This window comes from Rhinoderma darwinii, chromosome 1 (assembly GCF_050947455.1).
Source record: "Rhinoderma darwinii isolate aRhiDar2 chromosome 1, aRhiDar2.hap1, whole genome shotgun sequence".
Lineage (NCBI taxonomy): Eukaryota > Metazoa > Chordata > Amphibia > Anura > Rhinodermatidae > Rhinoderma > Rhinoderma darwinii.
This window is the reverse complement of record NC_134687.1, coordinates 245,907,400-245,922,462: the sequence shown is the minus strand read 5'-3', so window position 1 is coordinate 245,922,462 and position 15,063 is coordinate 245,907,400. Positions and strand designations below refer to the sequence as shown.

Sequence of the window (15,063 nt, the reverse complement as noted above, 5' to 3'; positions counted from 1 at the left end):
TTTTTTCAATGGGAAGAGGGTCATGTGACACATCAAACTTATCGAGAATTTCACAAGAAAAACAATGATGTGCTTGGTTTTAACGTTACTTTATTCTTTCATGAGTTATTTACAAGTTTCTGACCACTTATAAAATGTGTTCAAAGTGCTGCCCATTGTGTTGGATTGTCAATGAAACCCTCTTCTCCCACTCTTCACACACTGATAGCAACACCGCAGAAGAAATCCTAGCACAGGCTTCCAGTATCCGTAGTTTCAGTTGCTGCACATCTCGTATCTTCACAGCATAGACAATTGCCTTCAGGTGACCCCAAAGATAAAAGTCTAAGGGGGTCAGATCGGGAGACCTAGGGGGCCATTCAACTGGCCCACGACGACCAATCCACTTTCCAGGAAACTGTTCATCTAGGAATGCGCGGACCTGACACCCATAATGTGGTGGTGCACCATAAATAACTCATGAAAGAATAAAGTAACGTTAAAACCAAGCACACCATTGTTTTTCTTGTGAAATTCTCGATAAGTTTGATGTGTCACATGACCCTCTTCCCATTGAAAAAACTAAAGTTGGATACAAAATGACCGACTTCAAAATGGCCGCCATGGTCAACACCCAGCTTGAAAAGTTTCCCCCCTCCCATATACTAATGTGCCACAAACAGGAAGTTAATATCACCAACCATTCCCATTTTATTTAGGTGTATCCATATAAATGGCCCACCCTGTATAGTCACTATATCAAACGAGTCTATTTTCCTTTAACAGGCAACATATGGCAGACCTGCACAGCTTCCATCATCAAGGGCTGGTAACAGGACAGGTTTTAAAGGACGGGTGTCGCGAAAAAAAATAAATTTTAAGATCAATTTGCTTTTAGGCGGAATTCACACGACAGGGTTTCCCGGCCGGGTGCCGGCCGTTCATAAATCGGCCGGCACCCGGCTGCATTAGGAACAATAGACCCCTAATGGGGCTATTCACACGACCAATTTTTTGACGGCCGGGAAAACCGGCCGTCAAAAAACGGCACATGCCCTATTTTCAGCCGGGTACCCGGCCGCCCGGCTCCCATAGAAGTCTATGGGGCCGGGTAATGCACGGCCATCACCAGAATGTGTCCCGAGTGATGGCCGGGTCTACCGTCGCTCGCGCACACTCTCTCCTCCTCCTCCTCCTCACAGTGCAGAGTGCATGTGAGGAGGAGGAGGAGGGTCTTTTTTTGCTCCCTGTAGGAGTCGGAATCCCCAATCCCTGGCCGGGGATTGGGGATTCCGCTACTGGAGAAGTGAGTGACTGCACTGTCCATATATGGACACAGCGAAGTCACTCACTTCTGCAGCGGAATCCCCGACTCTATGGCCGGGGATTCCGCTACAGGAGAAGTGAGTGACTACACTGTCCATATATGGACACAGTCACGTCACTCACTTCTGAAGCGGGGCAGGGTGGCATCGCCTGCAGGGTGGCATCGTCTACAGGGGGCTGTGTGGCATCTCCTACAGGGGGCAGGGTGGCATCGCCTACAGGGGGCAGGGTGGCATCGCCTACAGGGGGAAGGGTGGCATCGCCTACAAGGGGCAGGGTGGCATCGCCTGCAGGGGACTGTGTGGCATCGCCTACAGGGGGCTGTGTGGCATCACCTACAGGGGGCTGTGTGGCATCACCAACAGGGGGCTGGGTGGCATCACCTACAGGGGGCTGGGTGACATTACCTACAGGGGGCTGGGTGACATTACCTACAGGGGGCTGGGTGGCATTACCTACAGGGGGCTGGGTGGCATTACCTACCAGGGGGGCTGTGGCATTATCTACAAAGGGCTGTGTGTGGCAACAAATTTAAATGAAATTCATCCGATTTTAAAACTGACAGGGAAAAAAACGGATGCAAATCGGGTCCAAATCGGCCGGTAAAAACGGCAACACGGCCCGTAACGGAACGGATGCAAACCGGCCGGGAAAAATAGGGCAAAAACAGCCGATTTTGCCGGCCGACACTCGGACCCTGTCGTGTGAATAAGGCCTTAGTGTTTTATTTAAAAAAAAAATATTTGTGTGTTTGTGTTTTACTTTTTTTTTTTTTAAACTTTTTCTTCTCTATGGGGGCTGGAATTTTTTTTTTTCATCTCTGTATGTGTCGATTAACGACACATACAGACATGGAATACGGCACATACAGCCCCATAGAGAATGCGAACGAGAGCAGGTCCATTCATTGTCCATGTGCGACCTATAGAGTGAAGAACCATCCACTTACTAGATACTCATATTACTCTGGCTTTAGGTTAATACCTTAAGTCCACGGTACTGGTACCTTGTTGTTCGAGATCACAGTCCATAGTCTCTGTAATCTGGTTGTGTTGGATTGACATATCCGTCTTGTAGTAGGCCGCTACTTGGCCGCTTGGTGGTTCCAATGGTAACCTATGCTATGCGTTGATTGGTTGGCCTACGAGGCAGGAACTAGGACATGTCCGCTGGAGCAGACACACGTCAGCCGGACATGTATACTCCTCTGATTGGTCCAGAGAGAGGGCTCGTTCTGCCTATAGTGGGCGGGGTTAAAGTCTCAAATAGCCGGCGTCTCACCACGCGTGCTGCGGTCAGACATTAGCGCCGTCACTGGCAACTGCATAACAGGTGTGCTTTTCACATGCACGAAACAGCGTAACAGCTGCCACTGCTGTAAACTATATGCACCTCTGAGGAAACATCCATAGCACTAAGGGATGTAGAAACGTGTTAGGTGTTCTTTAGACCACTATTTAAGTAGATGTTAGACTTATAATATTAGTCCAGGCAGGGATCAGCAATATTTGCTCTGTTGATACTGGATGGTGAAGTTGATATTATCGACAGGTCAATGTGCATTGGGATTGCCAATGCTTCCTGTGAATATCACATCCAGTTAATTCCCTACCTAGTTAGCCTGAAACTTATTGGGGAGAATATTAGGCTTTTGCCCTGTTTTTAGGTTACTTATAAATAAATAAAACAGTTTTATGTGTATTTATTCAGGCGGATGTGTGTAAATTTCAATTAAGTTGATGCAATATTACATATCTGATTAATATACTATTGTACACGTTAATGACCGTTAAAGCAGGTCATTAAAGAGGCTGGCCAGGGAAAAAATATTTTCTAAATAGTGTCCCCCAACCTTTGTTTGCCTTCCCTAAAACCCCCTACTAACCAGTTTCTGTTTGATCTCAATCGCCACTGCTGCTCTGTTTGTTTACATCCCTTGCTTCTGTTCGTGGCTGTTTCCGGTCTTGTAACCCACCATACCAATGATCCCTTCCTGCATCTGAGGAGACAGATTGCATCCCCCCCCTTCCTCCACAGCATCTCAGCTATTTGCATAATGCTACGCCGGGTCATTCCCTGCTCTATTTACAGTCACCCAGCTCCCTGAACACACCCACTAATAATCACACCGGGGTGATGGGGGTTATATACAGGAATGATGGGGGTTATATACAGGAATGATGGGGGTTATATACAGGCATGATGGAGGTTATACACAGGGATGATGGAAGTTATACACAGGGATGATGGAGGGTAATACACAGGGATGTTGAGGGTAATACACAGGGATGTTGAGGGTAATACACAGGGATGTTGAGGGTTATACACAGGGATGATGGGGGGTTATACAAAGGGATGATGGGGTTATACACAGGGATGCGCGGCGGGGGACGACGCGCAGTAAGTCCGAGAGAGGGGAGGAGGGGGCGTGTACTAGCAGAGACAACATTCCCTGTCTTTGCTCAGCCAGCACTTCCGGAAGAGCAAGGCACGGCGCGTCATCAACTAGGTTTACAGGCAGCGGACTGGGCGGATGTTTTATGAGCTCTTCAGAGCTTCGCCTCTAATCCCACTGCCTGTAAACCTAGTTGATGATCGTCGGGGGGTCCCAGCAATCAGACCCTGAGAGATCAGCCATTGATGGCCTATCCTGAGGATAGGCTAACAATCCAAAACCCCTTTAATGACCAGGTGAATTAAATTTTAATTTTTTTCCCTCAAAAAGCCATGTAATGTACTGGGAAACTGAATTTTTTTTATTTGTGGGGCGATTGTGCCATTTTCTGGGGTTTAGTTTTTATGGAGATAGATATATATATATATATATATATATATATATATTACACACACACACACACACACACACACACACACACACACACACACACACACACACACAGTGCCCACCAAAATTTCCAGCGACTACCGAAATGTGTACACATGAAATCATGTTACAATCATAGACCAGGTCCATTTTGTATGGCCGAGGCGGATTGTAATAATACGTAATTTAAAGTCACCTTGATGTGACATTCCCAAGCTCACGCACACATGCGCCCACACACACGCGCCCACAAACACACACCCACCCACAAACACCTTTAGGATTATACCTGCGCTGTACATTTTGGCTAATGCGAACACTGGCGGTAGCTGATAATGAAGATAATAATTTTAAAGTTAAATATCTCAGCGAAAAAAAAAACCAATTGCTGCATTGTTTTCGTATTGAAAAGAGCTTTCAAATGAGCCCCCATTCAACCCCCATGCCATAAGTTTTTTTTTTACATTATTTCAGGAGGAAAATTTTTTTTTTTTTTTTAACTTTTAATATTTTTTTGTTACATTGAAAATAACTTTTTTTTTTTTTTAGAAGTCCCCCTAGGGGACTTGAACCAGCAATTGTTTCCACTCCAACTGCAATACTAATTTATTGCAGTATATCGCAGAGATTAATAGGTGTACAAAGAGGACAGACCTGAGGGCCTTCATTAGGCCCCCAGGCTGCCACGATGACCATAGTAACCCCTCGATCGCGATGTGGGGGAGGGGGCCACCACCTCATTCTAACGCCTTAGATGCTACGGTCGCGATTGACTGCGGCATCTATGGTGTTAAACAGACGGTTGCAGTGAGGTGTCAGTTGCCTTACACAGCTGATGACCGCTAGGTATTGAGCATGCTCAGCCTGAGAGCCCGCTTCATATTTCCCCCTAAATATTTTTCACGTACATGTACGTGGCATGTCTTTAAGGGGTTAAAGAGGTGCTCTCTTTCATCTCTTTCATCCCCAGCAACCTAACCCATCATGCCAAATATTCCAAGTTCACGTATGAAACTTTTAAGCACAAACAGATCGTACATTTTTTTTGCCCTTAAACTATGCACGGAAGACTTTTGGATCAGCAAGTTCAGAAAGAAGGTAAAAAGCTGAGATCATTTAACAACTCTCTTATATAGGTTTGTGAATTTAAGGCCCTGTTCAAGAGTTTTTTTATGAGTTTTTTGACGGGGAAACGGCGCCAAAAAACTCCTCAAAAACCGCCCGAAAATGCCTCCCATTGATTTCAATGGGAGTTGGACGAGTTTTTTTACCGTGAGTAAAAAAAACGTGTCGCGGTAAAAAGAAGCGTCATGGCCCATCTTGAGGCGGTTTCCGCCTCCAAAACCCCATTTCAATCAGTCAGAAAGAGGAAAAAAAAACCTTGACGAGTGTTTTGACGAGTTTTTGTCAAACCACTGTGCAAAAACCTACTGGAGCAGTTTTTGCAGGAGTTTTCCTCCTGCAAAAAACTCAGTGTGAACACAGCGGTATCCATTACTACAAAATATTATGTATTGTATCAAACTCATTAAGTGTTCATGCAGAGATATTTTTAGCATCCACTTTTCATGTGGCCATGCAGAGTTTGCTTATGTTCCATGTATATGGTAAAAAAACAAAAATCAAGTACCATACTTTCTTCTTCCCCTAATTGCAGCGTTACATCATTACAGACCTAAACAATCTTTATCACGTCCTAGGGCCATTTAACTCCTTAACCCCTTCCCTCTTTAGCCACTTTTGACCTTCCTGACAGAGCCTCATTTTTCAAATCTGACATGTTACACTTTATGTGGTAATAACTTCAGAATGCTTTTACCTATCCAAGCGATTCGGAGATTGTTTTCTCGTGACACATTGGACTTTATGTTTGACAAAATTTGCTCGATACATTCAGTATTTAATTGTGAAAAACACCAAAATTTGGTGAAAAATTTGCAAACATTAGCATTTTTCTAAATTTAAATGTATCTGCTTATAAGACAGGCACTTATACCACACAAAATAGTCGCTAATTAACATCCCCCATATGTCTACTTTAGATTGGCATCGTTTTTTGAACATCCTTTTATTTTTCTAGGATATTACAAGGCTTTAGCAGCAATTTCTCACGTTTTGAAGAAAATTTCAAAAGGCTATTTTGTTCAGTTGTGAAGCGGCTTTTACAGGGGTTGTGAGGGGTTAATCGGCCAGATCGGATGCTAGCTCTGCTCCTGGCCGTTATATCAGGGTGCCAGCTGTAACATACAGCTGGCACCCGGCGGTGATGGTGCTGGCTCAGCTCCTGAGCCAGCTCCATCTCCTTCACGTACAGTTACATGGAATTGCGTTAAAACACCAGTTCCCATAACGTAACTGTACGTGATTTTGCGGGAAGGGGTTAATGACCGCTCACCGTATCTTTTTTTGTAATGTTTTTATTCGATTTCAACAAATTTTAAGTAAAACAAGAGGGGGGAAGGGGGAAGAGGAACAGAGAAGGAGGAGACACAAATATCATTGGTATTGTACATCTACATATTCAATACATAGTCTGACATCACATGCAGTAAGACGAGCAGTATCGTAAGGTACAAATAAAAGCAGTACAATAGTTAATCATAAATATATGTAGATGCGTTCAACATATGCAACCTAGAAATTAGATCTGCGAGTCATTAAGGTAGATATTGATAGATATTGAGGGACTTATCTTATAGAGGAAGATGCGCGAGTCACTTATAGGCAGGCGAAAGGCTCAATCATTAGAGTAGTATAGTGTAGGAAATTACACAACCGTTCAACAAAGGGTAATTCGTGGAGCACCAGCTAGCGACTGTTCAAGATACCATGTGGTATACTGGAAGCAGGTGTTCGGTTTCTATTTTATCCTGGGTGTGAGCGTGTCAATAAAGGTTCCCCATAAGGAAAAAAAAATTTGAACTCTCGCTTCTTTGTGCAGCGTAGCCTCCACCCAATCCATCCTGAAAATATGAGAACACTTTTCCAAAAACATTTTCAGGGTTGGTTCCTGAGGCGAAAGCCATTCCTGTAGGATGGTCTTACAGGCGGCGCTATAAAATATAAATAGTAATTTTTTGGCGTTTGACGCGCACGGAGGAGCGTCTGAGTCCAAAATACCAAAAATCGCCCAAGAAGGGAAGAGTGGCACAAAATTAACTAAGTGGTGTAATGCAAAGGCTTTGACTCTTTTCCAAAATTGGCGGATAATGGGGCAGCCCCAAAAACAGTGATAAAGGTCAGCGTTAATTTCAGAGCATTTGGGGCAAGCTGAATTCTGCCCATTAAGAAGTTTCTCATTGGGGATATGTAAGCTTTATGGACAATCTTCAGTGCCATATCCCAGTAGGATGCGGACGGCCCACCGTCGTTTGACGGCAGGCGGTGCATGTCCTAAGTCTACAGCAACGTCATTTGGCGTCGTTGTAGAAGAGGCTGATAAGGTTGATAAAGGTGTGAGCGGCTCCTCCTCTAAGCAGGAGCTGTAAGGAACAGCTCCTGATCTTAGAGAAGCCTCCTGAATACAGCTGGGGTCGGAAAACATTCATTGTTCTGCTTTAACCCTTTAATGACCAGCCTATTTTATGCCTGAACCCCTATCCGCACAAGTAAGTGACTATACGTTATCACGGGAGGTTACTTCCCGCACGAGGACGTATAGTTACTGAGTTGTTTACGGTGCACACTATCGGCGACCGTGTGCAACGTGAACCGGGAGGTCAGCTGTCGCTGACATCTGACACGCCACTCTTGCCAGCCAGCGGTCCTTTGGCGATGATTTTGGCGAATTAAGTCCTTAAATGCGGCGATCGAAACGCATTTTAGGGGTTTCTAGCATATCGGCAGAACCCGGTCCGAAATCACAGGGTTTGCCGATGGTCAGCATGGCAAACGGAAGCCAAACAATGGCCTCCGTGTCTGCCATGGACGGAGGCCCATCAGGACCAACCTCCAGCTGGTTCTGATAGGCTTCCTGTCAGAGTGACAGGAAGTCACTGTGTCGTTCCCGATGCACACGGTCGGCGACAAGGTGTGCATAGGGAACTGGGGGGTCAGCTGACACTCCAGTGTTGCCGATCAGCGGCTCAACGCCGCTGATTTAGGCAATTAACCAGTTAAAAGTGGCGCTCGATTGCCGCATTTAGGGGGTTTGTAGCACATCAGCAGAAAGCCCCTATGCAAATGTGGGGGTTGCTGATGCTTGTGATGGCATTCGGAGGCCAGGCAACGGCCTCCGGGTCTGCCATGTATGGAAGCCTATGAGGACCAGCCAGAGTGACTATGACCTCACACTACCAGTTGGAATACATTACACTACCTAGGTAGTGTAATGTATTCTAGCAGCGATGAGAGCTGCAGGTAAAAAAAATAAAGTGTAAAAAGTAAAAAAAAAAAAAAAAGTTAATAAAAATGTTTTATAAAAGTGTAAAAATAAAAGTTTTTGTTTTCCTATAATAAGTAATTTATTATAGGAAACAAATAAAAACGTTAAAAAAAGTACACATATTTGGTATCACCGCATTCGCAAAGACCCAAACTATGATACTATAATGTTATTTTTTCCGCCCGGTGAACGCCGCAAACAAAATAAACTGAAAACTATGTCAGAATCTTTATTTTTTGGTTACCACCCCTCCCAAGATATAGAATAAAAAGTGATCAAAAAGTCGCGTTTACCCCAAAATAGTACCAATAAAAACTACAACCCGTCCCGCATAAACAAGACCTCCCACAGCTTTTTTGACTAAAAAATAAAAAAGTTACGGCTCAGAATATGGTGTCTCAGAAAATAAATTATTACATATGGTATCGCCGTAATCGTACCGACCTGCAGAATAAAGTAAAACGTAATTTATTGCGCACGGTGAACGCAGTAAGAAATAATGAATTGAAAACTGCAAAAATCGCTGTTTTTTGGTCACCTTAGCTCTAAAAAAAGATGTCATAAAAAGTGATCAGGAAGATGTAAATACCATAAAAATGGTACCAATAAAAGCTACAGCTGGTCCCGCCAAAAATAAGCCCTCACACCGCTCAATTGACAAAAAAATAAATAAGTTCTGGCTGTCAGAATGTGATGATACAAAACAATATTTTTTTTTTTAACAAATAGTCTTTTCTTTGTAAAAGTAGTTAAATATCAAAAAACTTATATAAATTTGGTATCACCGTAATCGTATTGAGACGCAGAATAAAACTAAAGTTGTCGTTTTCACCGCACGGTGAAAGACTTAAAAACAAAATCCCAGTTATCACAGTTTCTTCCAATTTCAGCCTGCAAATAATTTTTTTTCAGTTTCGTAGTACATTTTATGGTACTTTAAATGGTGTTAATAGAAACTACAACTCTTCCCGCAAAAATAAGCCCTCACACCGCTCTATTGACGGAAAAATAAAAAAAATTATGGCTCTTGGAAGGCAGGGAGTGAAAAACGAAAATGAAAAAGCAAAAAAGGATCAGTCCTGAAAGGGTTAATTAATTTCTAATAAAAAAAATAATTATGACCACATATGGGGTATTGCCGTACTCGGGAGAAATTGCTTTACAAATGTTGGGGTGCTTTTCATCTTTTATCCCTTGTGAAAATTAAAAAATTCAACATTTTAGTGGACAAAAATGTTGATATCCAAATTAAATTTTAATTCCACAAAAAACTTGTGGGGTCAAAATGCTCACTATACCCCTAGAAAAATTCCTTGAGGGGTGTAGTTTCCAAAATGGGGTCATTTTTGGGGGGTTTCCACTGTTTTGGTCCCTCCGGGGCGTTGCAAACCCGACATGGCACTGAAAACCAATCCAGCAAAATCTGCGCTCCAAAATCCAAAAGGCGCTCCTTCCCTTCTGAGCCCTGCAGTGGGACCAAACAGCAGTTTATTACCACATATGGGGTATTGCCATAATCGGGAACATTTGCTTTACAAATGTTGGAGTGCTTTTTCTCCTTTATTCCTTGTAAAAATGAAAAAATTCTATGTTTCCACAGAAAAAAAAGGTGATTTTCATCTTCACAGACGAATTCCACTAAATTCTGCAAAAAAACTGTGGGGTCAAAATGCTCACTATACCCCTAGAAAAATGCCTTGGAGGGGTGTAGTTTCTAAAATGGGGTCACTTTTAGGGGGTTTCGATTGTTTAGGTACCACAAGACCTCTTTAAACCCGACACGGTGCCTAAAATATATTCCTAAAAAAAGGCGGCCCCAAAATCCACTGGGTGCTCCTTTGCTTCTGAGGCCGGTGCTTCAGTCCATTACCACACTAGGGCCACATGTTGGATATTTCTAAAAACTGCAGAATCTGGGCAATAAATATTGAGTTGCGTTTCTCTGGTAAAATCTTCTGTGTTACATTTGTAATAAAAAAAAATCTGTATTTCAGCAAAAAAAATAAAAAATTTAATTTGTAAATGTCACCTCTAATTTGCTTTAATTCCTGTGAAACGCCTAAAGGGTTAAAATACTTTCTGAATGTGGTTTTGAATACTTTTTAGGGGTGCAGTTTTCAAAATGGGGTGATTTATGGGGACTTTCTAATATATAAGGCCCTCAAAGCCACTTCAGAACTGAACTGGTCCCTGAAAAAATTGCCTTTTGAAACTTTCTTGAAAATATGAGAATTTGCTGCAAAAGTTCTAAACCTTTTAACGTCCCAGAAAAATAAAAGGACGTGAAAAAAAACGATGCAAACAAAGTAGACATATGGGAAATGTTAACTAGTAACTATTTTGTGTGGTATTACTATCGGTTTTACAAGCAGATACATTTAAATTTAGAAAAATGCTAATTTTTGCAAATTTTCCCTAAAATTTTAAGTTTTTCACAAATAAATATTGAATTTATCGACCAAATTTTTTCACTAACAGAAAGTACAATATGTCACGAGAAAACAATCTCAGAATCGCTTGGATAGGTAAAAGCATTCCCAAGTTATTACCACATAAAGTGACATGTCAGATTTGAAAAAATCATCTGTGTCCACGAGGCCAAAACAGGCTGTGTCCTGAAGGGGTTAAGGATCAAGCTATTTTAAAAAAATTTTTTGGGGGATAATAGAAAAACCACACGCAATTTTGCCACACTTTTTTGCGTTGTAAATTTACACCGTTTACCGTGTGGCATAAATAACACAATAACTTTAACGGGTTGTTACGATTGCAAAGATACCAAATTTATATAGTTTTTGTATGTTTTACTACTTTTACACAGTAAAATCTTTTTTTTTCTAAATTATTTGTTTCCATATTTGAAGAGCCATAACTTTTTTTCTGCTGATGCAGCTGTAGGAGGGCTTTTTTTTTTTTGCGGGATGACTTGTAGTTTTTATTAGTACCATTTTGGAATACATGCAACTTTTTATCACATTTTTTTAAGGCAGGATTCACAGAAAACAGCAGGACGTACCAAATATGTGTAACTTTTTTACTTTTTTTTGTTTTTTAATAAAGCAGTCTGTAAGGGGAAAAAGGCTGCTTCTCATTTTTCTTTATTAACATTATTAAACTTTTTATTTTTACCAGTCCCACTAGGGGACTTCACTATGTGATCGTCCGATCCCTATTATAATACACTACAATACTTCTGTATTGCAGTGTATTACTGCCTGTCCATGTAAAACAGGGCAGACCTCTGGGACTTTATTAGGCCCCCCCGGCTGCCATAGAAGACACCGACACCCAGCTCCCTCCCACTCTCCAAAACCACTCAGATGCGGCGCTCGCTATTGAGCACCGCATCTGAATTGTTAAACAAGCAAGATCGAGATGGATATCAATCTCGCGCGTTCGAGCAGGGATGCTGAGAGCAGGGAGATTTAACAGCTCCCTGCTCTATTTATTCCGATACAGCTCCTTAAAAAGGCGTATGCACCTGAATAAAGCCCGTTAGTGGCTGCCGTAAAAACAGTATGGGGCGGTCACTAACGGGTTAAAGAGAAAAATTCACTCAGTAGAAAGGCTGATTTACTGAATATCTCATGAGCAGCTGGAAAATGCTACAGCAGAAGTAGATTCTGGGAAGACCTAAAAAAAAGTGTAGGTTACCTTGTTGTTAGATGGAGGCATCTTCTGTATAGGCGTAGTACCACGGCTGGGAGCACACGAGTCATCACTACTGTCGCTACCACTGTCACTCAGACTCATCCTGTCAAAAAAACAAAAAACGGTGTATCATTTTATTTAGTATAGGACTTCTCAAATGGCAGCAGATTTAGATGCAATTGGCGATGACAGCACTGTGCAGAATCAGAAGTCACTGTTTTAGGAGTTACAATCAATACTAGCTGGTAATACATTCTCTTACTTCCTCCTGTCCTACTTTTTCAAGGAATGTTTAATTAGAAACAAACCAGTCGAAGGTCCTACCAATGTTTGAACAACCAGTGTATGTGAGGTCGCATGACAAGTCAGTCAGCTATCCGCACGTAGAGGAGTGTGCTAAATTATGTATTTCAAGGGGCTGACCAGGGACCTTACCTGCAATGAATATTCATGAGAAGTCGTTTTGATTAAAAATCAAAGATCAGATTCAGACAACTCCCATTGTAAATTAGAATAATGAAAAAAAAAAAACATCACAAAGTGTTCCTGCCCATAGTTACAAAGGTTTTGGGAACACGTACTGAAATGTCTTAATGACAGAACGGGCATGTCAGTGCCATTGTGTTCTGCTTACTTTGTGTAGAACCCAGAAGCACAGAATCAAAACGGATTGAAGCTTTATGCTACGCCAAATAGGCAATTCCACGCATCTGGCTAACAAAACGGAGAGTAGCTTTCAATGCAAAGATTACTTACAAAAACAAGCACGGTATCTCCACACGGTGCTCAGCCCACAACCAAGTATTTTTTATATATCACCCTCTTCATTGGTCGTACTTACAACTCTCTCTATTAAGACAGCCCTACAATTCATATCCAATCCCCTGGTTACATTTCTCACCCTATGAATCTGCCACCATCTCATTCCTTTTTTTAATATTTACTTGCACTAGCCTACACAATACAGGTTTGTAACTAAAATCCCCAGTCTTTGGCCACCGAACATGACCAAAATGCAGAGAGTAGAAACGGCATCGCAAATGTACATATGGTTGTAGTAAGTTTATTAAAAAAAAGTTTAAAAAAAAAAAGGTTACTGGAACTGCTTCTATAGATAATTGCTGCAATTTTTAAAGGGTATCTAAACTTTTAAAAACCTTTTGGCATGTCAGAAGTTTTGATCAGTGGGGTTTCCGAGCACTGAAATCCCCACCGATCACTAAAAATAAGCGGCAGACGCACTCGGTTGAGCACTGTGCCACTTCGTTTCCGTTTGCAAGCAAGCAGTGTACAGGCTAATAGACTTTCTATGGAGTCCATACACTCTGAGGAAAAACGCTCAGAAACCAAAAGCGGCACATCGCTCATTTGAGTGCTTCTGCCACTTCATTTTATCAATCAGTGGGTGTCTCAGAACTCGGACCCCCACCGATCAAAACTTCTGGCATGTCACTATTACATGACAAAAGTTTTTTGAACGTTTAGTTACCCTTTAATTTGACTGCGGTCAATAGAGAATAACGAAGTAAAGTGGCCCAGTTTTGAGGGAAGAGCTCCCTAAGCCTCTTACCAGTGACAGATTGTTGCAGTGTATTTTTTTTTAGGCTTTATTAGCCAAATTGCACAAGATTTCATAGTGCCATTGGCCTAATAATATGGGGACAGGTCTGCTGCACTATGCTGCCCTTAACCCTTTCATGCCGACAATCTGTAGATTCACGTCCTATCCGCATATACCCCATGCAGCCAGGGAGTGAATCTACAGACCTCTGCATCTGCCAGCATAGCGCTGGGGAGATCGCTCTGAAGCCGGCGGTGTCAGTGTCCCCGGCTTCCCAGTAACCTGTTCTCGGATAGCCGAACCGATTTGTCTTCTCCTCTCAGCCTCCTTCACTCTGTCACAGTGTTTTAGAGAGGAGACTGATCGAGAGAGGACAGAAGGCAAGTAAATAAAAGCATTACATACAAGTGTGTGTTTGTGTGTTATATATATATATATACACATATATATACACACACACACACACACACACACACACACACACACATATATAAATAGACATACAAACACACATAAATAGATATACATTTACTAGGTACATAGAAAGTATATACTTTGTATTCCCTGTGCCCCTTAGTGTTAGAATAGGCAGGCAGGTATAGTAGGTTAGTTAGCGTGATCATAAATGGTTAGTTAATTAAGTCATACATTAACTATTTAGTGTAATTTAATAAATTACACTAAATCTGGCACTTATTTGATCAATTGTTTCGTTGTAATATAAAATATGTGTTGCATTTGTAGTAAAAATATATATTTTTTGAAAGTGTGATTTGTTGCGAAAAAACCCCCCCAAAAAATGGTTACGTTATCCGAAGTAGTTCAGAAGTTATGACAGTTTAAAAGAATGTATGCCAAAACTTTAAATTTAGGCCTGGTCATTGAGGCGTCGATGACCGTTGGTCCTGAAAGGGTTAAACAAGAAGGAATAGTATGATGACAGATCTGTTTTAACTCTTTCATGCCGACAATCTATAGATGCACGCCCTATCCGCATCCGAGGACGTGAATCTGCAGACCTCGGCTCCTGCCGGCATAGCACTGAGAAGAGCGCTCGGACGCCGGCGGTGTCAGTGTCCCCGGCTCCCCAGCAACCTGTTCTCTGACAGCCGAACCGTTTTGTTCGGCTACAGAGCATATGATCACCATTATTAACCGCTTCCCGACTGCCCACTGTAAATTCACGTCGGCGCTTGCTGGGCTCTGTGCAGCGCCGACGTGAATTCAAAGTGGGTGTTAAAAGTGTGATCCAGGTGTCTCAGCGTAGCGCTGACACCCGGATCGCATTGTTAACCCCTGCCTCTGCTCCAGGAGACACGATCGGGACCTGATTGGTTC

At 42.3% G+C, this 15,063-nt stretch overlaps 1 protein-coding gene across 2 annotated transcripts in view; it reads right to left on the bottom strand.

Annotated features, from left to right (window-relative positions):
* MLLT1 (MLLT1 super elongation complex subunit) overlaps window positions 1-15,063 on the bottom strand; it is a 126,373-nt gene that overhangs the window by 21,617 nt on the left and 89,693 nt on the right. For both annotated transcript variants that reach the window (XM_075863257.1, XM_075863267.1), the window contains exon 9: window positions 12,168-12,267. In XM_075863257.1, coding sequence (XP_075719372.1) covers window positions 12,168-12,267 — 100 coding nt within the window. The remainder of the gene's footprint in view (window positions 1-12,167; window positions 12,268-15,063) is intronic.